Source organism: Eptesicus fuscus, chromosome 7, assembly GCF_027574615.1.
Source record: "Eptesicus fuscus isolate TK198812 chromosome 7, DD_ASM_mEF_20220401, whole genome shotgun sequence".
Classification (NCBI taxonomy): domain Eukaryota; kingdom Metazoa; phylum Chordata; class Mammalia; order Chiroptera; family Vespertilionidae; genus Eptesicus; species Eptesicus fuscus.
This window is the reverse complement of record NC_072479.1, coordinates 93,652,316-93,672,602: the sequence shown is the minus strand read 5'-3', so window position 1 is coordinate 93,672,602 and position 20,287 is coordinate 93,652,316. Positions and strand designations below refer to the sequence as shown.

The 20,287-nt window shown below is 34.6% G+C and overlaps 1 protein-coding gene across 3 annotated transcripts in view; it reads left to right on the top strand.

The window, feature by feature from the left end:
- Nucleotides 1–20,287, top strand: part of NUP37 (nucleoporin 37) — a 32,786-nt gene that overhangs the window by 3,403 nt on the left and 9,096 nt on the right. For all 3 annotated transcript variants that reach the window (XM_008144755.3, XM_054718544.1, XM_054718543.1), the window contains 3 exons: nucleotides 2,701–2,825; nucleotides 7,598–7,670; nucleotides 10,006–10,100. In XM_008144755.3, coding sequence (XP_008142977.2) covers nucleotides 2,701–2,825; nucleotides 7,598–7,670; nucleotides 10,006–10,100 — 293 coding nt within the window. The remainder of the gene's footprint in view (nucleotides 1–2,700; nucleotides 2,826–7,597; nucleotides 7,671–10,005; nucleotides 10,101–20,287) is intronic.

Here is a 20,287-nt window from a genome sequence, read left to right as displayed (position 1 = left end):
TGATATGCATTATGGCAAGTTTTCCACAAAGTATCTTAATTTCCTGCCTATACAATACTGTCTACACCCAAAATAGCATTTGTCTCTGCCTGTACCACACATACACTCTGGCCTTTTAGTTGGCTCAATGGCAGACATCGCTGCCAGGAAAAAAAGGTTTCACTGGTAATACATAAAGCTCAGACTGTACAGTTTCTGGGATTTCTTTATCCCCATGACCACCAAATAATTCCATATATACTTTGGATAACAAATTATAAGACCTAATTGTCAGCACTATTGTTACAGTAGCAAAATAATGTCTGTTTTGATGGTAAAAACTTCATTTTTAGAAGATTGATTTGTCGAGTGTAGAAAAATAGATGTAACCCAAACTATGAAGTCAGCTATGATTAGGCTTCTAACCTTATTTTAAAATTGCTTAGTGGTTGCTGCCTTGGTATATCTGGCTGTTAGCCATACAGTTATATACACAAATTACAAAGTAATAAAATTTGACAGTGTTTTTCTTTCCTTGATAAATACATTTTAATCCTTTTTTTTTTTCATTTATGGAAAAACTTTTTGCTGTTAACTCTAAGTTCATCTGAAATTTAAATTTATTTTCAAGGGACATCTGAATTATGTAGAGAAAGAGATGTGTAATGTATTTGTGAAATGACTTCGTTAAGATCTCAAAGGCTATCCTGGAAAAATCAACACATCCACTGGGATTCAATTAAAGTACACATTATAAAACTTTGCATTTAGATTCAGGATGAATGGAATTCTTAGAACAAGCCTTCATATAATTCCCTTCCATATAGACACATGTATTCCATTAAATATCAAGTTTCACCTGCTCTAGATTTTTTCCTGCTATTTTATAATCCTATAAACTTTTATAAAAGATAACTAGTCATTTAACATAGAAGATTCCTTTGGAAAATTTTGTCATGAAAATTTTTGCTTTTGCCCTGGCCATTGTGGCTCAGTTTGGCATTGTCCCGTGCATCAAAAGGTTGCTGGTTTAATTCCTGGTCAGGGAACATGCCTGGGTTGTGGGCTTGATCCCTGGTAGGGGATGTGAAGGAGACAGATCCATGTTTCAGTCTCACATCAGTGTTTCTCTCTTTCCCTCTCTCTAAAAACCAATAGAAAATATATATAAAAAGGAAAAGAAAAAAAAAGAAACATTCTGTTTTTGTCTTCAGACGCAGTTAGGGTATTGATTTAAATAATAAAACCATGGTTTATTTTTAAAATCCCAATGTTTTAAGCTTATAAAATGTGTTTTTAAATATATATTATCAATATATGGTATAGAGAATAATAATAAAATAGATTCCTATATACCTAGCTTAAGAAATGGAATATTAGCAATTCTTTTGAAGCCCCTTGGGTATTCTGCCCTCATTGCCCTTCTCACCCCCAAGAACCATGTCTGAATTTTTCTCTGTAGAGTTACCATAGGTGTTGCAAATCAATATTTTTTTCATGTTTTAAACTGTATCCATAAAATTATTCTGTATTATGTTCTCCAGTTTGTTGCTATTGATATATTTGTTAGATTCCTCCATTTTTTACTTCACTTATTTTCACTGTTGTATGGTGTTTTATAATATGAATATACTACAATTATTCTCTATTGGGTATTTGGTTTACTTTTATTTTAGTTTTTTACTGTTGAAAACATTGGAATGTGTGGGGGTTTTTTTGTCTTCTGTGTTTTGTTCCCCTCTCCTTTCATTTTTTTCTCCTTAGTAGTTTGTTTTACATGCCATTTTTCTTCTTTTAATGGTTACCAAAGACACTTTAACATGCATACTTAAACAAAGTCAAAATTAGTATCTTTAACTTTATGAACAAAACAAGGACCTTTGCCCTGGCTGGTTTGGCTCAGTGGATAGGGCATTGGCCTGCAGTGCAGACTGACGGGGTCCTAGGTTCGATTCCGGTAGGGGCACATGCCTGGGTTGTGGGCCCAATTCTGATCCCCAGTGGGGGGCGTGCAGGAAACAGCCAATCAGTGATTCTCTCTCATCATTGATGTTTCTATCTTTTTCCCTCTCCTTCCTCTCTGAAATCAATAAAAATATATTTTTAAAAAAAACAAAACACAAGGACCTTTGACACATGAACTGTTATCACCCTCTCCAGATTTCTACTGTTGTCATATTTGAGCTCTCTATCATTTTTATTTTTATTTAACCCACAAATTTGATGTTGTTTTATGTGGCTAACATTTATTTAATTTACTCACCTGTTTGCTTTTTATTTTTTTTACTCATTGTTCCTTACATCTGAGGCCTTCCTTCTGGGGTCATTTTTCTTTACTCTAAAGCACATATTTTACTACAGGAAAGAGTTTGTTAATAAACTTTTTATAAAGAACCAGATAGTAAATACTTTAGGCTCTTACAATTAGGTATAGCTCACATTTCAGTGTTTAATATTAGAAGTTGTTTGGGTCTTTATTTAGAAGTTTGGTGATGTTTTTGTGACCAGAAATATGCCATAGGAACTTAACTCTTGTTTATATTAACTAGCCCCTAAAAAAAATGGTTTTGTTATACATCATTTTGCCCAGAGTCAAAACCTACCAATTACTTTAAGTGAGGACTCATTGTACATAGTCTCCTGGTAAATTCTTTATTATCACAAAATGGATTATTATGTTTGTTCTCATAACTTATTATAACATGGACTGTGTTTGCTTAGGAGGAAGAAGCAGACCTTGAAGGCCTTCAGTATAAAACACTACAAACAATTCACCATGGAATCAGGGTTGGTGGCATAGCTTGGAGCCCAGAGACTAAACTTGATTCACTTCCTCCAGTAATCAAGTAAGTTTAAAATTATTATTAAATGCAATATTTACTAATGTCCTTTGTGTTAAGTGATCTGAGGTCTTTGATCGTTAAGGACTTTTTTCCTCTATTTCCATTTTCTCCAGCTCTAGATAGTAGCTATTTTAACATGTGCTATTATTTCATAATTTAGGCTTATTTGTCTGAATTTGTGGTTTAAATATATAGTCGTGGCAATGATGGCTTGAGTACATAGCTGGGCTTATGACAAAGCTCTCTACCTGAGATTCATCTGAATCATTTTGTCTTCACAGCTTCTTCACGAAGTTGACCACTTATTGAAAGTATAAGTCCGTTAAAAGAACTAAATTTGATTGAGTCATTAATCAACCTTACTGCCCTATACATAGCTCAAGGTCACATTTTTATGTTTAACAATACATAAAATTAATCTAATCTTTGCACTTCAGTTTCTGTGGAGGCATTTGAAAAAAGAAACAAAAAAAACGATTGCTTTTTGAGAAAAACCATAACACTGCCTGCTAAGACCTTCTTCATAAGGGCCATAATATGTCAGTATTTAAGATTTGTTACAAAACACTAACCTTGCTTCCACAAATACCACATCTAAAAGGTATGTCTTCTTTTAGTAAACAGTATTTAGACATCCACAAGTTAGCGTTTACTGAGCTAACCTAATTTTTTAAAGTTAAGGGATAATGTACATACAACTCAACTCTTAAGGGTACAGTTTCATCAGTGTTGACAAATGCAGACACTTGTATAACCCACTCACTTAGCATTTCTGCCACCCCAAAAGATTCTTTGTGCTCCTTCCCAGTCAATTCTGCACCCCATTCCCTGCCAAAGCAACCATTGATCCAATTTCTATTACCAGAGATTAGTTCTGTCTGTTCTAGAACTTCATATAAATGAAATCATTCAGAATATATTTTTTGTGTCTGGCTTAATTTTTTTGAGATTCATCCATAGTGTGTATACCAGTGGTTCATTTCTTTTTTATTTTTGAGGAGTATTCCATTTACATTGTATAAACTGCAATTTATATGCATTCTCCTATAAGTGGAAATCAGACAGTTTGCAGTTTTAGCTATTATGACAAAAGCTGCTATGAGCATCTCCGTATAGAGATTTTATTGTATAAAAGGCTTCATTTCTCTAAGGGGTAGAATTATTGACTCAGAGGGGAGATGTGTATTTAACATTTTAAGAAAGTACCAGTTTCCATAATGGTTCTATCATTTTATGTTCCAACCAGTAATCTAAGGATGTTCAATTGCTCTACCTACTCTCTAGCATTTATTGTTGGCAGTCTTTATTTTAACATTCTGGTTGGTACCACAATGACATTTCCTGATGACTAATGATGTTGAGCACTTTTTAGTGTGCATTCTATTTCCTGCCTTCAGAATCTTCACCTACTACAAGACTGTGAACATGTTCTATGATTTGTTCTAGAAGCTTTTACATGTGTTAGCTGCCTGAATTTTGAATAATCTACATAACAGTTCTTGTCAACATACATATGTCATTGTTAATAGCCAGTGTGCTAAATGTTCAGAGCCTGGAGCTAAAAAAAAGTCAGTCAGCAGTCTCTGCATTCGATAGGAGATTTTAAAAGCTATAGAAACCATCTTCTCATGGTGGTTTTATTTGGTACCTGCTCTCCTGTACTTTTTTTAATGGATTTGCTGTATTGTTTCATCTTTTTTGTTGTTGTTGCTTTTTTATTAGCTGCCTCAAAGCTACTTTGGAAATGTACCAATATAAATTATAAATTCAAAATATTAAACCAGCTATTAATTTTAAAAACAATATTGTTAGAGCAAGCTGACAGTACAGTTTTGTTGTTTTCAAATAAATTATGTATTTTTATTATAAAAATAATACACACTTACTATGTCAAGTTTAGAATATACAAAAGCTTTTTTAGATGCCAGCTATACACCTAATACTCTTTCCATTTTTGTTGGTAAATTTATACAATTCTGATTAAACTGTATATATAAGTTTTTATACTTCTTATTTTCCTTTACATTTGTTTCATGGCATTTCACAATATGTAGTCTTTTTTCCTGACTGAATAGTAGTCTATCAAGATGACTGAGGTATAACTTTATATTTCTCTTATCATCATTAACTGTCATCCTACAGTTAGAATCTCTTCATAATATTTTATATTTTATCTTTAGCATTTAGTTGCCTTAAATTCTGTTCTCTCCCTCCATGCCTCCGTTTTCTCTTTTTCCATACCCACTTGATGGATAGTAAACTGTTCATCTTCAGTTCTCTGAGGTTTTCTGGTTTAAAGAATGATATAATTGCCCTAAACATGCTTAAAGTAAAGCAGCAAAGATTTAGAGGAAAGTGGAACAACACAAAGTTGACCATAAAGTTTTGTGATTTGTTTATTTTATTTATTTATTTTTTACTAGTAGTCCTACGCATGAATCCATGCGCCAATAGCTCTCGCGCCCGCTGCACAGAGGCCCATCTGTGCCCTGGCCTGGCCAGAGGCCCATCTGAGCTGGGCACGGAACACTTGCCTCGTTGCCATGGCGATGAAGCAAGCATTCCGCCAGGCCGCTCACACAGCCCGCCTCAGCGGCAGCCCCCCCGGGACTGGGGGACTCCTGCAGGGCTGAGAGGACTTGGCGCCGCCATCTTGTGGTTATGAGCGCTGCCATCTTTGTGACAGAGTGACAGTTAATTTGCATATTACCCTTTATTAGATAGGATTAAGTAAAGATACTTTCACTCCTATAACTTTTTTTTCTTATGTTTTTACTGAAGTTGGCCTCATGCATACTTTCTTTACAAATAGTTTTGCTTGAGATATTTCTTTTTTTTTTTTTAATTAATCTTTACTGTTCAGATTATCACAGGTGTTCCTCTTTTTTTTCCCCCATAGCTCCCCTCCACCTGATTCCCCACCCCACCCCATGCCCTTACCCCCTGCCACTGTCTTCATCCATAGGTGTAAGATTTTTGTCCAATCTCTTCCCGCACCCCTCACACTCCCTTCCCCCTGAGAATTGTCAGTCCACTCCCTTTCTGTGTCCCTGATTCTATTATATTCATCAGTCCATTCTGTTCATCAGATTTTTTATTCACTTGATTTTTAGATTCACTTGTTGGTAGGTATGTATTTGTTGTCATTTTGTTGTTCATAATTATTATCTTTACCTTTTTCTTCTTCTTCCTCTTCTTAAAGAATACCCTTCAGCATTTCATATAATCCTGGTTTGGAGTTGATGAGATATTTCTTTTTAAAACCTTCTGAAATAGCCTTTATCTGTTTTAGAGATGAGATTTTGAACAGGCTTTTCAGTGATTTCTTTATGACATAACTATGAGAAAACCTGTTTTAGGAGAGACCCTCCCATTAGTAATGTTGTAGCAAATTTGTTCTAGAGTTTCCTCTGTGTGGGAAATAAGGAATATCTGAAACAATAATGGGACAAATTCAAAAAAGGACAATTAGGTAGATTAAGTTTTGTTTTTTAGTTTTTCTTACCTTCTATTTGTTTATATGAAATATAGCATCCATGCCAAAAAGAGATATGTGCAGGGTGGGGCAAAAGTAGGTTTATAGTTCTTTAGGTGGAAAACAATACAATAATTAATAAATAAAACTATAAGAATAAATTCTGTGTTTCCTATACTCACAACTGTAAACCTACTTTTGTTCCACCCTGCATATCACTGAGGTCCTCTGTATGCCCCTCCCAATCACTGAGAAGAGATGGTCACAAATGTACCAACACATTAGGAGCCTTGCTTTTATTTTATTTAAGTGTTGTTGGATAAGTTTATTAGCTGAGAAAAAAATGCTTAACTTTAATGTAGTCAGAACTAAAGAAATTTAGGTCTGTTTGATACTCATTTACCTAAAACAATTAGAAATGAACTTTTTTAAAATATATAATTTTTATTTTTCCCCTAGCCATAATCTGACATGCTGAGAATCTAATAATTTTAGGGTTAAAGGCAAACTAGTTTAAAAAATAGTTTTTGCTTAGATTTTGTTTTTTAGTGTACTGTGCATTGATGAACTACTAAAAAAAATCTTAGTGTAGTGTCAGTATAAATAATACTCCAGCTTTTATCTTCTTTCATCTGATTTAATTTATTTAGAGGACTAGAAAAAGTAAGAAGGCTTATTGATAACTGAAGAAGCCAAGGACTGGTGTTTTTAATGTCTAATATTGACCTAGCTAAAATGAGGATACTTTTTACATCACATCTTTTTATTCTCTTACGAAAAAGTTAAAAGTTAAATTGATATGTTGATTTATAATAAAATTGTACCCTTTTGTTTTTGAAAAGACAAATCAAGAATATACTAAACTTTGTGTTTTCTTAAATGTAAGCACCTTCTGCTTTCAGTAATGGCTGTATAACATTTTTTTTTAAATATATTTTATTGATTTTTTACAGAGAGGAAGAGAGAGGGATAGAGAGTCAGAAACATCGATGAGAGAGAAACATCGATCAGCTGCCTCTTGCACACCCCCTACTGGGGTTGTGCCCACAACCAAGGTACATGCCCTTGACCGGAATCAAACCTGGGACCCTTGAGTCCGCAGGCCGACGCTCTATCCACAGAGCCAAACCGGTTTCGGCGTGTATAACATTTTTTATAACAGAGTCACAACATACCCCTTCTGCCCAAAAGAAAGCATGAATATAGCTTTGGTAACTGGAGGGAATTTGGAAAGCACAGATGAGAACGTGCATTTACAGCGGCTAAAAGTGGGTTTGTTGGTTTTTTCTTTTGCTTCCAGATTTTGTACTTCAGCTGCTGATATGAAAATTAGATTGTTTACGTCAGATCTTCAAGATAAAAATGAATACAAGGTATGCTTGACAAGTATAATTTCTAAATTTATAGCTTATTTTAAAACATTTCTTGCTTTTTTAAATTGGATTTATCCTAATTTAAGATGACGTTTTATGGTCATCTTTAAAGTATGTGATTTAGGGTCTCGTTTACTCTATTTTAGGCTAAGTATCTAGGTTCTTAGTAAAGACTGCAGAATATTAATCTGATATCACTTATTAAATTAAAATATTAGGTTGGCACAACAAATGAGGGAGAATTCAAAATTCACAGTTGGTATATAGTAGGAGTATAATGGACATGAACACACATAGAGTACCAGTCAAACTTTAAAGAAACAGTCATTAGAGCATAGTGCAAGGCAGGGTTACAAATTTGTTAAGAGCACAGACACAGGGCCAAACCGCCTGAGTTTGAAGCCCAACTCTACCACTTTAATAACAGTATGACTTTGGTCACCTTCCCAGTCTCTGTACTTATTTCCTTATCTGTAAAATAGGGATAATCATAGCATCTGCTTCATAGAATTATGGGCTAATTTGTATAAAACACTTAGAACACTGCTTTGTACACTCTAAGCCCTATATGTGTGTTTTCTATTGTTATAAGAAATAGTTCTCTAAAATAAGTTAGACAGAGAAAGACAAATACAGTTGACCCTTGAACTGTAGAGGTTTGAACTGCACAGATCCACTATACATGGCTTTTTGTCAATAAATACCTGTACTATTTTCACTCCACAGTTGGGGGTGCACTGATGTGTAGGGCCAACTATTTGCACTGACCTATACAATTTTATATAGAGGACTTGAGCATTTTCAGATTTTTGTATCCACAGTGGGTCCTGGAACCAACCCCCAACAGATACTGAAGGTAGTTAAGTTTTTGGAGAGTCAAGATTTTTGACTGCTCAGGGGGTTAGCACTCCTAACCTCCACATTGTTCAGGGGTCAACTGTAATGCATGATCTCACTTAAATGTGGAATTTTAAAAAGCTTAACTCATAGAAACAGAGGGTAGAATGGCAGTAAAATCAGGCTGGGGAGTAGGGGAAATGTGGACATGATGACAAAAAGGTACAAACTTCAAATCGTAAGCGGAATAACTTCTGGGGACTAGAAATCACAAGATGAATAACTTCTGGGGACTAGTGTATATCATGGTGAGTACAGTTAACAATTCTGTATTATATACTTGAAAGTTGTTAAGGGTAGATCTTAAATGTTCTCACCACGAATAAAAGTGGGCCCTGGCCGGTATGGACCAGTTGATTGAAGCATCCTGGTTTTTGGGATCGATCCCTGTCAGGGTACATATGGGAGGCAACCGATCAATGTTTCTCTCTCACATAGATCTCTCTCTCTCTCTCTCTCTCTCTCTCACTCTCTCTTTCTCTCTCTCTCTGCCTCTCTTTCCTCTCTCTCTGCCTCTCTCAAAAATCAATAAAAACATACCTTCAGATGAGGTGAGGATTAAAAAAAGTTAATGTACTAGGATTAATAGACATTAAAATTTAATATTAATTTAGTTTGTCTTGTACACTGTGGCATAAGCTTTGAAGAATGTTTAGAGGATTTGAGTTTGTTAAAGTTACACAAGAATATTTAAATCAAAATTTTTTCTTCATGATATATTTCTAAATAGTAATTCAAAATAGAAGCACTCTATTAATCTTCAAACTAAGATCAAATTTGAGCTTTTGAAATGAATGGAGGAAGGAAGAACAATAGTCATTAAAATATTGAAACTTACTGGCTCACATAGTCTTCCACCTTGCACCTTCCCCTTTGTTCCTTCTGTAGCCAGAAACAAATTTGTGGGTTGTTGTGATTGTGGGCTAGTAATATGGCTATCTCCAGTGCTGGCAGTCACATTGAACAAGTGAATAAAGACCTTAGAAGGTGAAGTTCATACTATGTGTTTATTAGGCAGCAGCAGGTGTGCAGAGCAGTAGGTATGAAGTAAATAGTTGAGGGGGACTCTTAACTCAGTGACTCTAGAAAGTTCCAGCTTTAATTTTTTTTTTAAACTTTATGTAATAAGTGAGAAAGGAGGTGATATGAGGACAGGTACAGTAAAAAAAAAAAAAAAAAAGTGTTTTTGTAAGAAATGCATACTAGAAAAGAAAGATTAAGCTAATAGCAGTGTGTTGAATAATCAGCTTCTTTCCAAGAAAAACCTTCAGAAAAGTGGGTGTATAAATCATGCTTTAAAAATAGCAGATTGCTAAGAAATATTTATGGAAAAGAGAAGCATGCAGTGAAAGCTTTTAAGGCAGTGAAGTAAAAATATTAGGTAGGAATAGTGTAGATTTTTTTCCTGTGTTCTTATTAATTTTTCCCCTTATGTCAGGTTTTAGAGGGCCATTCAGATTTCATTAATGGTTTGGTGTTTGACCCCAAAGAAGGCCACGGAATTGCAAGTGTGAGTGATGATCATACCTGCAGGTATGTTGCTTATGATACAAGCACATTTTAAAATTTTTACTTTAATAAGAAATACATTTTTAAAATTAGAGAAAATATAACTTCTATAGATACTCCAGAAACAGATACTTCATTTAAATAAATTGTAAGTATGACACAAATGTGAGTTTCAAAACCGGTGAGTTAAGTTCTCATCCCAGTTTTGGAAACTTCCCTTACTGATTCATGGATGCCTCTCTCCCTCTTATTTTATATCTGACCATTTATGAAATCTAAATATATAGGATCAAATTCTCCAATTATGGACATGATCAGTAGGATAATAAAAGGCAGTTGCCATATTGGGACATTATTTCAAAGATCCTATCTGGTAAGTCATTGTTTAATGCGAATTTCATTCGCTAAAGCAAGACTCATGGGAAATTAGTGTTTTGACAAATTTGAAAGTCTCTCTATAAGCTTTTCTGTATATATAGCACATTTCAGTGTCACAGTCTTCCATCCCACTCCAGTTTGGAACAGATGAGGTAGCTATAGCATTTTAATAATGCCTAAAGCTGGAGAATACCACAAGTTAAAAAGACGAAGAGCCAGAGTAGGAGGTGGAAACAGGCTGTGGAGGCAGGAGTGAAATGAGTGAATCAGTCATTACAGGAGTGCCAATTGCTTCATTCTTTCAACAGCACTGTGAGAAAAAGAAAAACACACTGCACTGCTGTTTTGCATAGTTTTAATATTTGATCAGGCTGTGACAAAATCAATAGTATTTATAAACACTTGTACACAGTCAAAACTATTAAATATGTGTCCTTTCACATTGGAAATAAAGCCACTACCTACTTTTTAAATTTTAATCTTTGTAATAGCTCATCTTTTTAAAGTTAGAGTCATAGGCCATTATTCTTTATGTTCTGCCTGTTAAAATTTTCACGTCAGAGATAATGAAAGATTTACTAGTACATGACCCCAAGTATTACAAAACCAAGTTTATATATAGACCTGAAGAGTAAATAGAACTATTTTTAAGATAAAAGTTAGATCACTAGAAATAAGTAGTGACATTTTAGTTCTCTAAAACTAGACTTTCCTAATCACAAGCATTTGGGGTAATGATACCTGAGAAGGGAGAAAATGAGTGTCTTTGCAGGCCAAGGAGTAGTCTCCGAATAGTGAATAAGAGCCAGACAGACCTGGGATTACATTCAGTGGTCTGTGAATTTTTTTTTTCTTGTAGACTTTGAGATTTTTTTGGACTAGTAAAATTGTCCTAAAATTTTTGGGGACTGACACAGGGTTTCCAACTTTTTATTTTGTTAAGTGATAAGAATTTTTAAAGTTCTTCTGCCTTCAATTACCATAATTTTATGAGAGAAAGAACGTTATTACTTTAAAAAGGATAAAGGGCTTAACTTCAAAGTGAAGTTAAACTTAATAAATTTAACTTTTTGAAAACTCACTATTTTGCCCCTAATTGTCTTATTTTGCTGGGCTGTGGTTTATGGTGTTATTGTTCTGCAAATACTTTCTCCCGCCTCCATGGAAGGAGGAGATTTTTCCCATTCTATTGGGTTTACCCATGTGACTTGTTTAGGCCAATGTAATATTAGCAGGTCTGACACAAGAAGACACTTCAGATGTTTTATGTGGTTTGTCTTGACCTGTCCTCTCTCTTTGCTATAAGATGAGCATGTCCTAGGTAGCTACTGGCCCTAGAAGAGAAACACATGGAGCAGATATGGACCCCTCTGGTATTATGAAATAAAGTTTCCCACAGATCCAGGAGCAAGAAATTATGCTTGGTTTTTGTAAGCCACTAAGATTTGGTGGTGATAACATCGTTTTAGAATTCATTAACTTAGTTTGCCAACTAGAAGTAAAGGACAGTCCTGATTGGCTATTAAAGTCAAACTTCTTGGGCTAAAAAGTAAGCAATATAGTTAAGATTTTTAAAAGAAATAGAAGATACAAGTAAGTCAAGAAGTTTAAAGTAAGGAAGAGAAGTATCATACACTCTGACAGTAACAAAGGAAAGAAAGTATTCTGATGGGACAAACTACAATAGAAAATTGTTTCAGTACAACTGTCTACACTAACTCAAAGTATAGAACTGCCAAGTTACAAGTAAAGAACTCCAGCCAAATGGCAACTGTGCAATTTGGGCAGAGGAAATAGCCATTTTCATCCCAGGAATCATTCCTAACACTGCACTAAAGTAATGCCTCCTGCCCTAGCTGGTTTGACTCAGTGGTTGGTGCGTCAGCCTGCACAGTGTAGGGTCCCGGATTTGGTTCCGGTCATCCCATACCTGGGTTACAAGCTTGATCCCTGGCCCCAGTCAGGCACATGTAGAAGGCAACCAATCAATGTGTGTCTCTCACATTGATGTTTCTCTGTCTCTCCCCCTAAAAATCAATGGAAAAAATATCCTCTGGTGAGGATTAACAAAAATGACAACAACAAAATAAAGTAATGTCTCCTACAGTCTCAGTCTGCATGTTAGTGGAGAAATCCTTACCCAGTCATAGTCAGCCTGTGTCGTCTTGGGAGTAGTTTTATATGCAGGTGATAGAATGCTTAAAAAAGACATGCTAAATAGAATAACTAGACTGAAGGTCAGGAAGTAGCCACTGTGGTAAACAGTTTGGCAGTTCCTCAAAAACCTAAGCATGTGGCCCACCAATTCCACTCCTAGGAAAAGGTACATACCCAAAAGAATTAAAAACAGATGTTCAAACAAAAACTTACAAAGGAATGTTTTTAGCAGTACTATTCACAATAGCCAAAAGGTAGAAACACCCAAATGTCCATCAGTGAATAACTGGATAAACAAAATGTGGTATGTCATTGAAATATTATTCAGCTATAAAAATGATTGAAGAGTCCATATACATACATATATATATATATATATATATATATATATATACACACACACACACATACATACATACCTATTACAACATGGGTAAAACTTAAAAACATTAAAGAAGCTAGACATAAAATATTCTATGATTCCATTTATATAAAATTTGCAGAATAAGCAAATCCATAGCAACAAAACAGATAATGGTGCCAGGAAAGGGGGGAGGAGAGAATAGGCGTGACTGCCAAGTGGGTACGGTGTTTTCTTTTGGAATAATAAAGATGTTCTGGAACTAAGTTAAGAGCCCCTAAATTATATATTTTAAAATGGTTTAAATGGTAAGATAAATGAGTAAAATAAGTGAAGAAAATTTCTTAAATACTAAGCTATATTATACACTGAGTGGCCAGGTTATTATGATCTCTGAACGCATAATAATCTGGCCACTCAGTGTAGACTGACCACAGAGTTGGGATTTTAAAATAAGGTTTTTCCATGTATAAGAACTGCATTGTGGGTAGTTAGAAAGAAGCAGAGGACTTACTAGCCAGAGGCTGGGGGCCACTATCTCCTGGTCCCTTGACATATCACGATTTGCAAGCTTTCCCTTATACATAAGTACACTGAGTGGCCAAATTATTATGCGTTCAGAGATCATAATAATCTGGCCACTCAATGTATATACACTCAAATATCTAAGAAGACATAAGGCATAGTGAGACAGTCTTTGTCCTCTTTTACAATGAATAAATTAGAATATCCTAAAAATAAGATAACAGAAAAATGTAAGGCAGAAGCAAGGCTGCCAAGTCGCATAATTCCAGGGCTATGGTTTGCACAGAACACAATGTAAATAGTGCCATCTGGAGTTCTGCAATGTCATAGCCCCGAGTAGAACTTGTTATTAGGATAAAAAATCATGTCCATAATAACAAAAAAAACTAAATTTGGTGCCCGGCCAGTGTGGCTCAGCAGTTGAGCGTGGACCCAGAAACCAATAGGTCACTGGTTCAATTCCCGGTCGGGGCACATGCCCAGGTTGCAGGCTCGATCCCCAGTGAGGGGCGTGCAGGAGGCAGCCAATCAATGATGTTCCTCTCATCAATTTTTCTGTCTCCCCTTCTCCCTTCCTCTCTCTAAAAATCAATAAAAACATAAAAAAGCCTAAATGTGGTAAGTGAAAAAGGGAAATAATGTTAATCAAAATAGAGATAACATGACAAATTATAGGAAGGATAGTACTCTACAAATCAGCCAGTGTTCATATACTAGTAGATATTATCAAAATTCACCATTATGCCATAGGATGGAGTACTAACAAAGATTGCAAAAAACATAACTCCTATCTTGAAATGTGCCCACCTTTTGAGCTATTTCTAAATTTCACTAGGACATTCACAAGTAATGTAGCATGTCTAGCATCCCTGTTTCTCCACTAAATGCCTGTAGCATCCCAATTATTAGAACAATAAAAAATGCCCTGTACATGTTGGAACCACCATCTGTTGAGAATCATTGATTTAGATAGTAGTACATGACCAAGCACTATTCTAAGTGTTTTATATGAATTAAATTAATCCTCAAAAACCTTATATGGTGGGTTCTCATTATTTTTACAGATGAGGATCCCAGGCAGTCTGGTTCTGAAATATCATACTATACTGTTTCTCCTTGAAGGTTCTTTAAGAAGCTTTAGTCTTTTTCTTTTACTGAAAAAGCAGATGTTCCTATTACCTGTGTGTTCTAATCAAAATCGAACATCATGTAGGGCTTAATAAGATTGATAGAATTGTCCTTAGAGTCATGTCTACAAAGTATTACCTTCTACTTGTGAAGAACTTATAATTTTTGAAACACTCTAGTACCAATTCTTGAAATGAAGGCATCATGTTCCTTCTTCATACTTCATTAATTCAGTTCTCAGGTGAGGAAGAAGAGTAAAGAGAAACAAACTTTTCTCGAGGATGAGCAAAGTTATTCTAGAGTAGACTGCTCTAGTCTTTTCACTAACAAGGTGGTTGGCATGCTTTACTACTTCAGGGTCATCACAGCACCTAGAAGAGTGCTCTTGTAGGTACCAGTGAGTGGGTGAAGGAATGAATACAGCTCTGTGTCTGTTAGCAGGTCTTTAGGAAAAGGATGCTGTTACCAAACAAAGCACCTGACAGGAGGTGTGTTTGGGGAAAAAATTCCAAGTCACAGGTTGGAGTTGCTAACGATTCAACCACAGGTTCTACACCATTTCTTTTATGGTTCCTTATCATGTCCACCATATGCAAATACGAACATATGCATTCATACGTGTACAGATATCTACATAAATATTTGTTTATGTGTATGCATATGCACAGGAAAATGTAACTACTAGTGTTTATAATTAAGACCTAGCATCATAAAAAAGAAAGTTAAAGTTGTTATGATATCTGAAAAGCAAATATATGCATATTCATGTAGAAAAATTTATTATCCCCTACCTACAAAGAAGGTAAAAATGGTGCTTTAAGTACTTATTGGGTTAAACTTATTATTTTAAAAACTCACTAATACAGAACATCTCATTCCCAGTCAGTGCCAAATGGCAGATGTTCTTGTATATTAAAAACAGTACCGTTCTGTAAGAGCAATTCAGATCAACAAGTAATTATTAAACATGTTTAGTATAGCCAACATTTAGTACTCTGGGGATACAAAAGAAATAGAAGACCCAGTACTCACTGTAACTACAAAGAATGTCAGAAGTAAATCCTTTCCTACTCCTCCCCACCAATAATCTTTTAAAATATTACATAAAATTTATGGTGAAAGAAAATTGGCTTCTAGAAACTAAGGAATTCTTAGTTTAAGATGAAAATAATAGAGGCAAGTAATGTGCCGTTCACTTTGACTATGAAACATGGGATATTAGTAGTTGTCATGTTCTAGCTGTCATCATTTTAAAAAGAATGGGAGGAGTGGGATATAAAAATTAAAGAGTAAGATTATTTTTTAGGAATATAACCAAGTCACTAGATAAGGGAATGCTTAGTTACCTAAGATATTCGCTAAGTCAATAGTAATGGGTTTTGAAAATTTTGTAAGAGGAAAAAATGTTTATCAACTGTCTCTGTGCACCTAATGCTTTCCACATTACCTCTGTTCATGTATATTTGAAGAGTCTTCAAGATCCATAATTAAGATGGAATGTTCTTTCCCCACCCTCACCCCAGTTGGGATCACAAAATATGTGATTTATTTTAAAATAGTACTTGTGGGGAACAGAAAGAGGGAGATTGAAAGCCTTCTAAATATATGCCAATGAAGCATACCTTCAGAGGTTAATCCCCATTTAGAACCAAATGAACCGTGCCTAAATAATTCTAGGTACAAAGTGAAATCAGAATTTATATTATTCATTAAATGTTACGGTTAAATAATTCCAGAAATAAAGTCTCTGCCTGTCTTCCAAAATTCCCTCCAATTTTTGTAACATTTTAAAAATCATTGCATAGTTCTAAGAACTTTAAGAATGAGATCAAATAGTTTGTGTTGAGTTTGGTAATTATTTACCTCTAGTGAATGGAACATAAGGATTCCATGTCTTTATAAGAGCTATCCAAAATTTATACTAAAACCCGTTGATCACATTTGCAGACATTTTAATTCTATGAAGTGAAATCATATGTTAGTGAAAGATTATACTACAGTAAAAGTAATAAAGTGATGAAAGAATTTTCTGAAATGTTATCTAATGGTGTACTTGGAACACCATTCTCTTATATTCAACTCTTTGTTCTCCCTCATGTGCCTGTGTAGATGAAATACAAAACCAGTACTTCTTATAGTATTACCATATCAGTGATTGCAGTATTTTAAGCCTGCTTTATGGGGCCCTCATGTGGTTGCAGTAAGTGAATTATATACATGAGAATAATATCCATAAACATTTTTAGAGTTATTTTGAAAATCCATTTATGTGACTGGTAAGAGTCACATTTGAAGTTGTGAAATATACCAAAATTTTTCTTAGAAATAATGAAATGCTAATTTTCCTGGGTAGTATTACTGGTATTTGTATTAAAGTTTATGTTAGTTAAAAGTCCTTTTACTCTGAATTTCTTGAAGATGAAATCATTACATAATATCTGTTTGAAAACTACCATATGGTATTTTTTGCAGTTGAGAGTGTAATGTTGAGGTTTATTTTTAAATGTGACAAAATTTTCCACAATTCCTATCCTTCAAAAATCTTTTCGACTCATAGATACAGAGGCCTAATGGTTGCCAGAGGGGAGGGGAGTTGGGAGACCAGGTGAAAAAAGTGAAGAGATCAAGAAATACAGATTGGTAGTTACAAAATAGTCACAGGATGTAAAGTACAGCTTAGGAAATATAGTCAGTATTATAATAACTATGTATGGTGCTAGGTGGGTACTAGAAATATCAGCACTTTGTAAAGTATATTGCGGCAGGGGCCAGATATGGCAGGGATCTCCCTTTTCCATGTCCAGCACGGAAAGAGAGATGAAACCAGTTCTGAGTGGAGGTCGCCAAGGATTGAGAAATGAAAGAAAGAAAGAGAGAGAGAGAGAGAGAGAGAGAGAGAGAGAGAGAGAGAGAGAGAGAGAGAGAGAGAGAAAGAGAAAGAAAGAGAGAGAGAGGGGGGGGGAAGGAAGGAAGGAAGGAAGGAAGGAAGGAAGGAAGGAAGGAAGGAAGGAAGGAAGGAAGGAAGGAAGGAAGAAAAGAAAAGAAAAGAAAAGAAAGAAGAAAGAAAGAAAGAAAGAAAGAAAGAAAGAAAGAAAGAAAGAAAGAAAGAAAGAAAGAAAGAAAGAAAAGAAAAGAAAAGAAAAGAAAAGAAAAGAAAAGAAAAGAAAAGAAAAGAAAAGAAAAGAAAAGAAAAGAAAAGAAAGAAGATGCAGAGATAGATTTATAAAGCTGGGAGCTGGGTGGGACGCTGCCCTCTTCTGATGGAGAGACCCCGAGCCCATGCAGCTCATTTATTTATATATCCCCAAATACCAGGAAGTATCACCAAAATTTAGGATCAAAGGAGCTTATTTGCATTCTTTAGTAGGCCCTAGCATTCCTGGTGCTTGACTGGATTTACATATCAAAGTCACGACACCTGGGCTGAAATGAAGGCCAAGCTGATAACATGTCCAGCCTTTTTGGGGAAGCATGTTCCCAGGGTGTGGCTCTGCCTATCGCCCTGAGTTCAGCTGACAATAATTAAAGAAATGCCCCTGTGCCTTCCAGGGAGCCCTCTACAGTATATCGTTAGCTACTGTGCTGTACACAGAATAATATTAAATGTAAACCTTAATTGAAAAATAAAATTTTTAAAAATCTGTTTATCTGTAATTTAAATAAGATGTTAATTCTCCTCTGGGGTGGCCTCAGGTAGTTTCTCACCTCTGTGATAAGCTTGTAATAGTTGCTGCAGAATTTGTTTACAAATTTCAAGAAAACAAACATGTAAGCTATAAGTTTTTTTTAAGCTCTCCAAGACTTCATGAAGATATACAGTAGTCAATTATTTTTTGTATAGTAAAATTTGTTTATTAGCATATGTTTGAATCAGGGCACTTCCTCTCCCCTCCAAAACATGAACAGCCTTTGATATGGACTCTATCATTGACTCACTTTTAATTATTGAAGGATAATATATATACAGTTATTTCTCATTTTCTCCCTTATAAATCTTCTAAATATTAAATCAGTAAAAGTTTCTGTTAATCCATTTCTTTTATCATGAATACTACTAGTACATTAATACTACTAAGTTAGTAGTCTGGAGTATTAAAAAAAGTAGAATTACTGGTAGTCTACTCTTATTTCTGAATATATTTCAAACACTGACATACTGAAGCACTCTTTACAAAATTCTTATTTCATACAGTTGTGCCATTTTGTTGCCTCCAGTGGTAAAGCTTTTTGCCTAGATACCAAAGTTTTTCATAGTCTAAGCCACATAATGACAACGTTTATTTATTCTAGATTTTTGCTTTCAATCCCCCACCTCTGAATTCCTTTTGCACTTAAAGCCAGCTATTTTAACACCAAATTATTTTGTAATTTGTTTATTTTTCTAATTGTATGCTCACTGATTAAGAAAGTACACCATACCTTTTCCTTTTTTGAATCATCCATAGCATGATTAGTAACTTAGAGATTAATTACTTGGAAATGAGAGGGGGGAAATCTTCATTTTGCTATCACAAATTTAGTGAAAAATGTTTTTTGTCTATAGTGTCGGAGTTTCCTTTCCTACACCCATCAATATTGTAAAGTGCCTTCTCATCCTTATAATTACATCTCGGTATTACTTTTGTTCTTACTTTCATATTTAATTAATGCAGAGGTTCATGTGATCCAGCCATGTCTTGTGGTTTGTATTTTTTGCTTTATCAGTTACAGAAGGCCAAATGGATACAGATGTGTCATTTAATGTCATCCATTCCTTTTTTGTCTATGTCCTTAGTCATAAACATTTGGTAGCAGAAATTTCCTTATACAATGAACTTCCTAACAGACAATGAGCTGCCAATTAAAAATAGAGAACAAACAAATAAAAAGAACAGAGTATTACCCAGGAAGTTTCCCTTTGAATTCTCAGAAGGAACATCTCCCTCTACTAATTTTCAATTTAAAAGGCCCTGGAGAATATCTAGGATATTCTCAATATGACAACAGCCAGTTTGTGGGATCTTTTTATTAATTAAATGGGACAACTACATTTAAATAATATATGGTAGGAATATGTAATGTTCTGCTGAAAAGTACTCAACCTGAAATGATTTAATAATAAACTACCAAATAATTTTAACAATAAACTACCAAAAAGTAAAGTAATTGTAATTCATAATCGTAGCTCTTTATCCATACATTTTACAGCTAAATCTAAGAGTTCTACTTAGGACTGCAGAGTGGTGAGGGGTTGGAGATGTTTGTTATAGTCAAATTGGTTCAAAAGTGTCATTTTATTTTACTTGAAGAGTGATGCCCTTTGATTCAATTTATATTATTGGCTTATTAATATGTCAGCAGATTAACTTTATCTTGAAAGTTTTTACTTTGAAATTGCCCTTGCAAACATTTAAGTAGGTACATATATATCCTTCATATTGCTCCTGATTTTTTTATCAAGGTAGTTTAACTTTGTAATATTATATTTTTATACTTTTATAAATGATCTGTTGTCTTTTCATGCATTTGATTGTGTGTATTAAGGCTATGAACCCTTACAGCTTTTCTCCTTCTGTAATGTATCACTTTTCTTAAAATTATGTTTCTGTGGTGATAATTAACTTTTAGGTAATTTTATTTATTATACATAAACTGTATCGCGTGCAGTAGGCCGCCTGCTGCT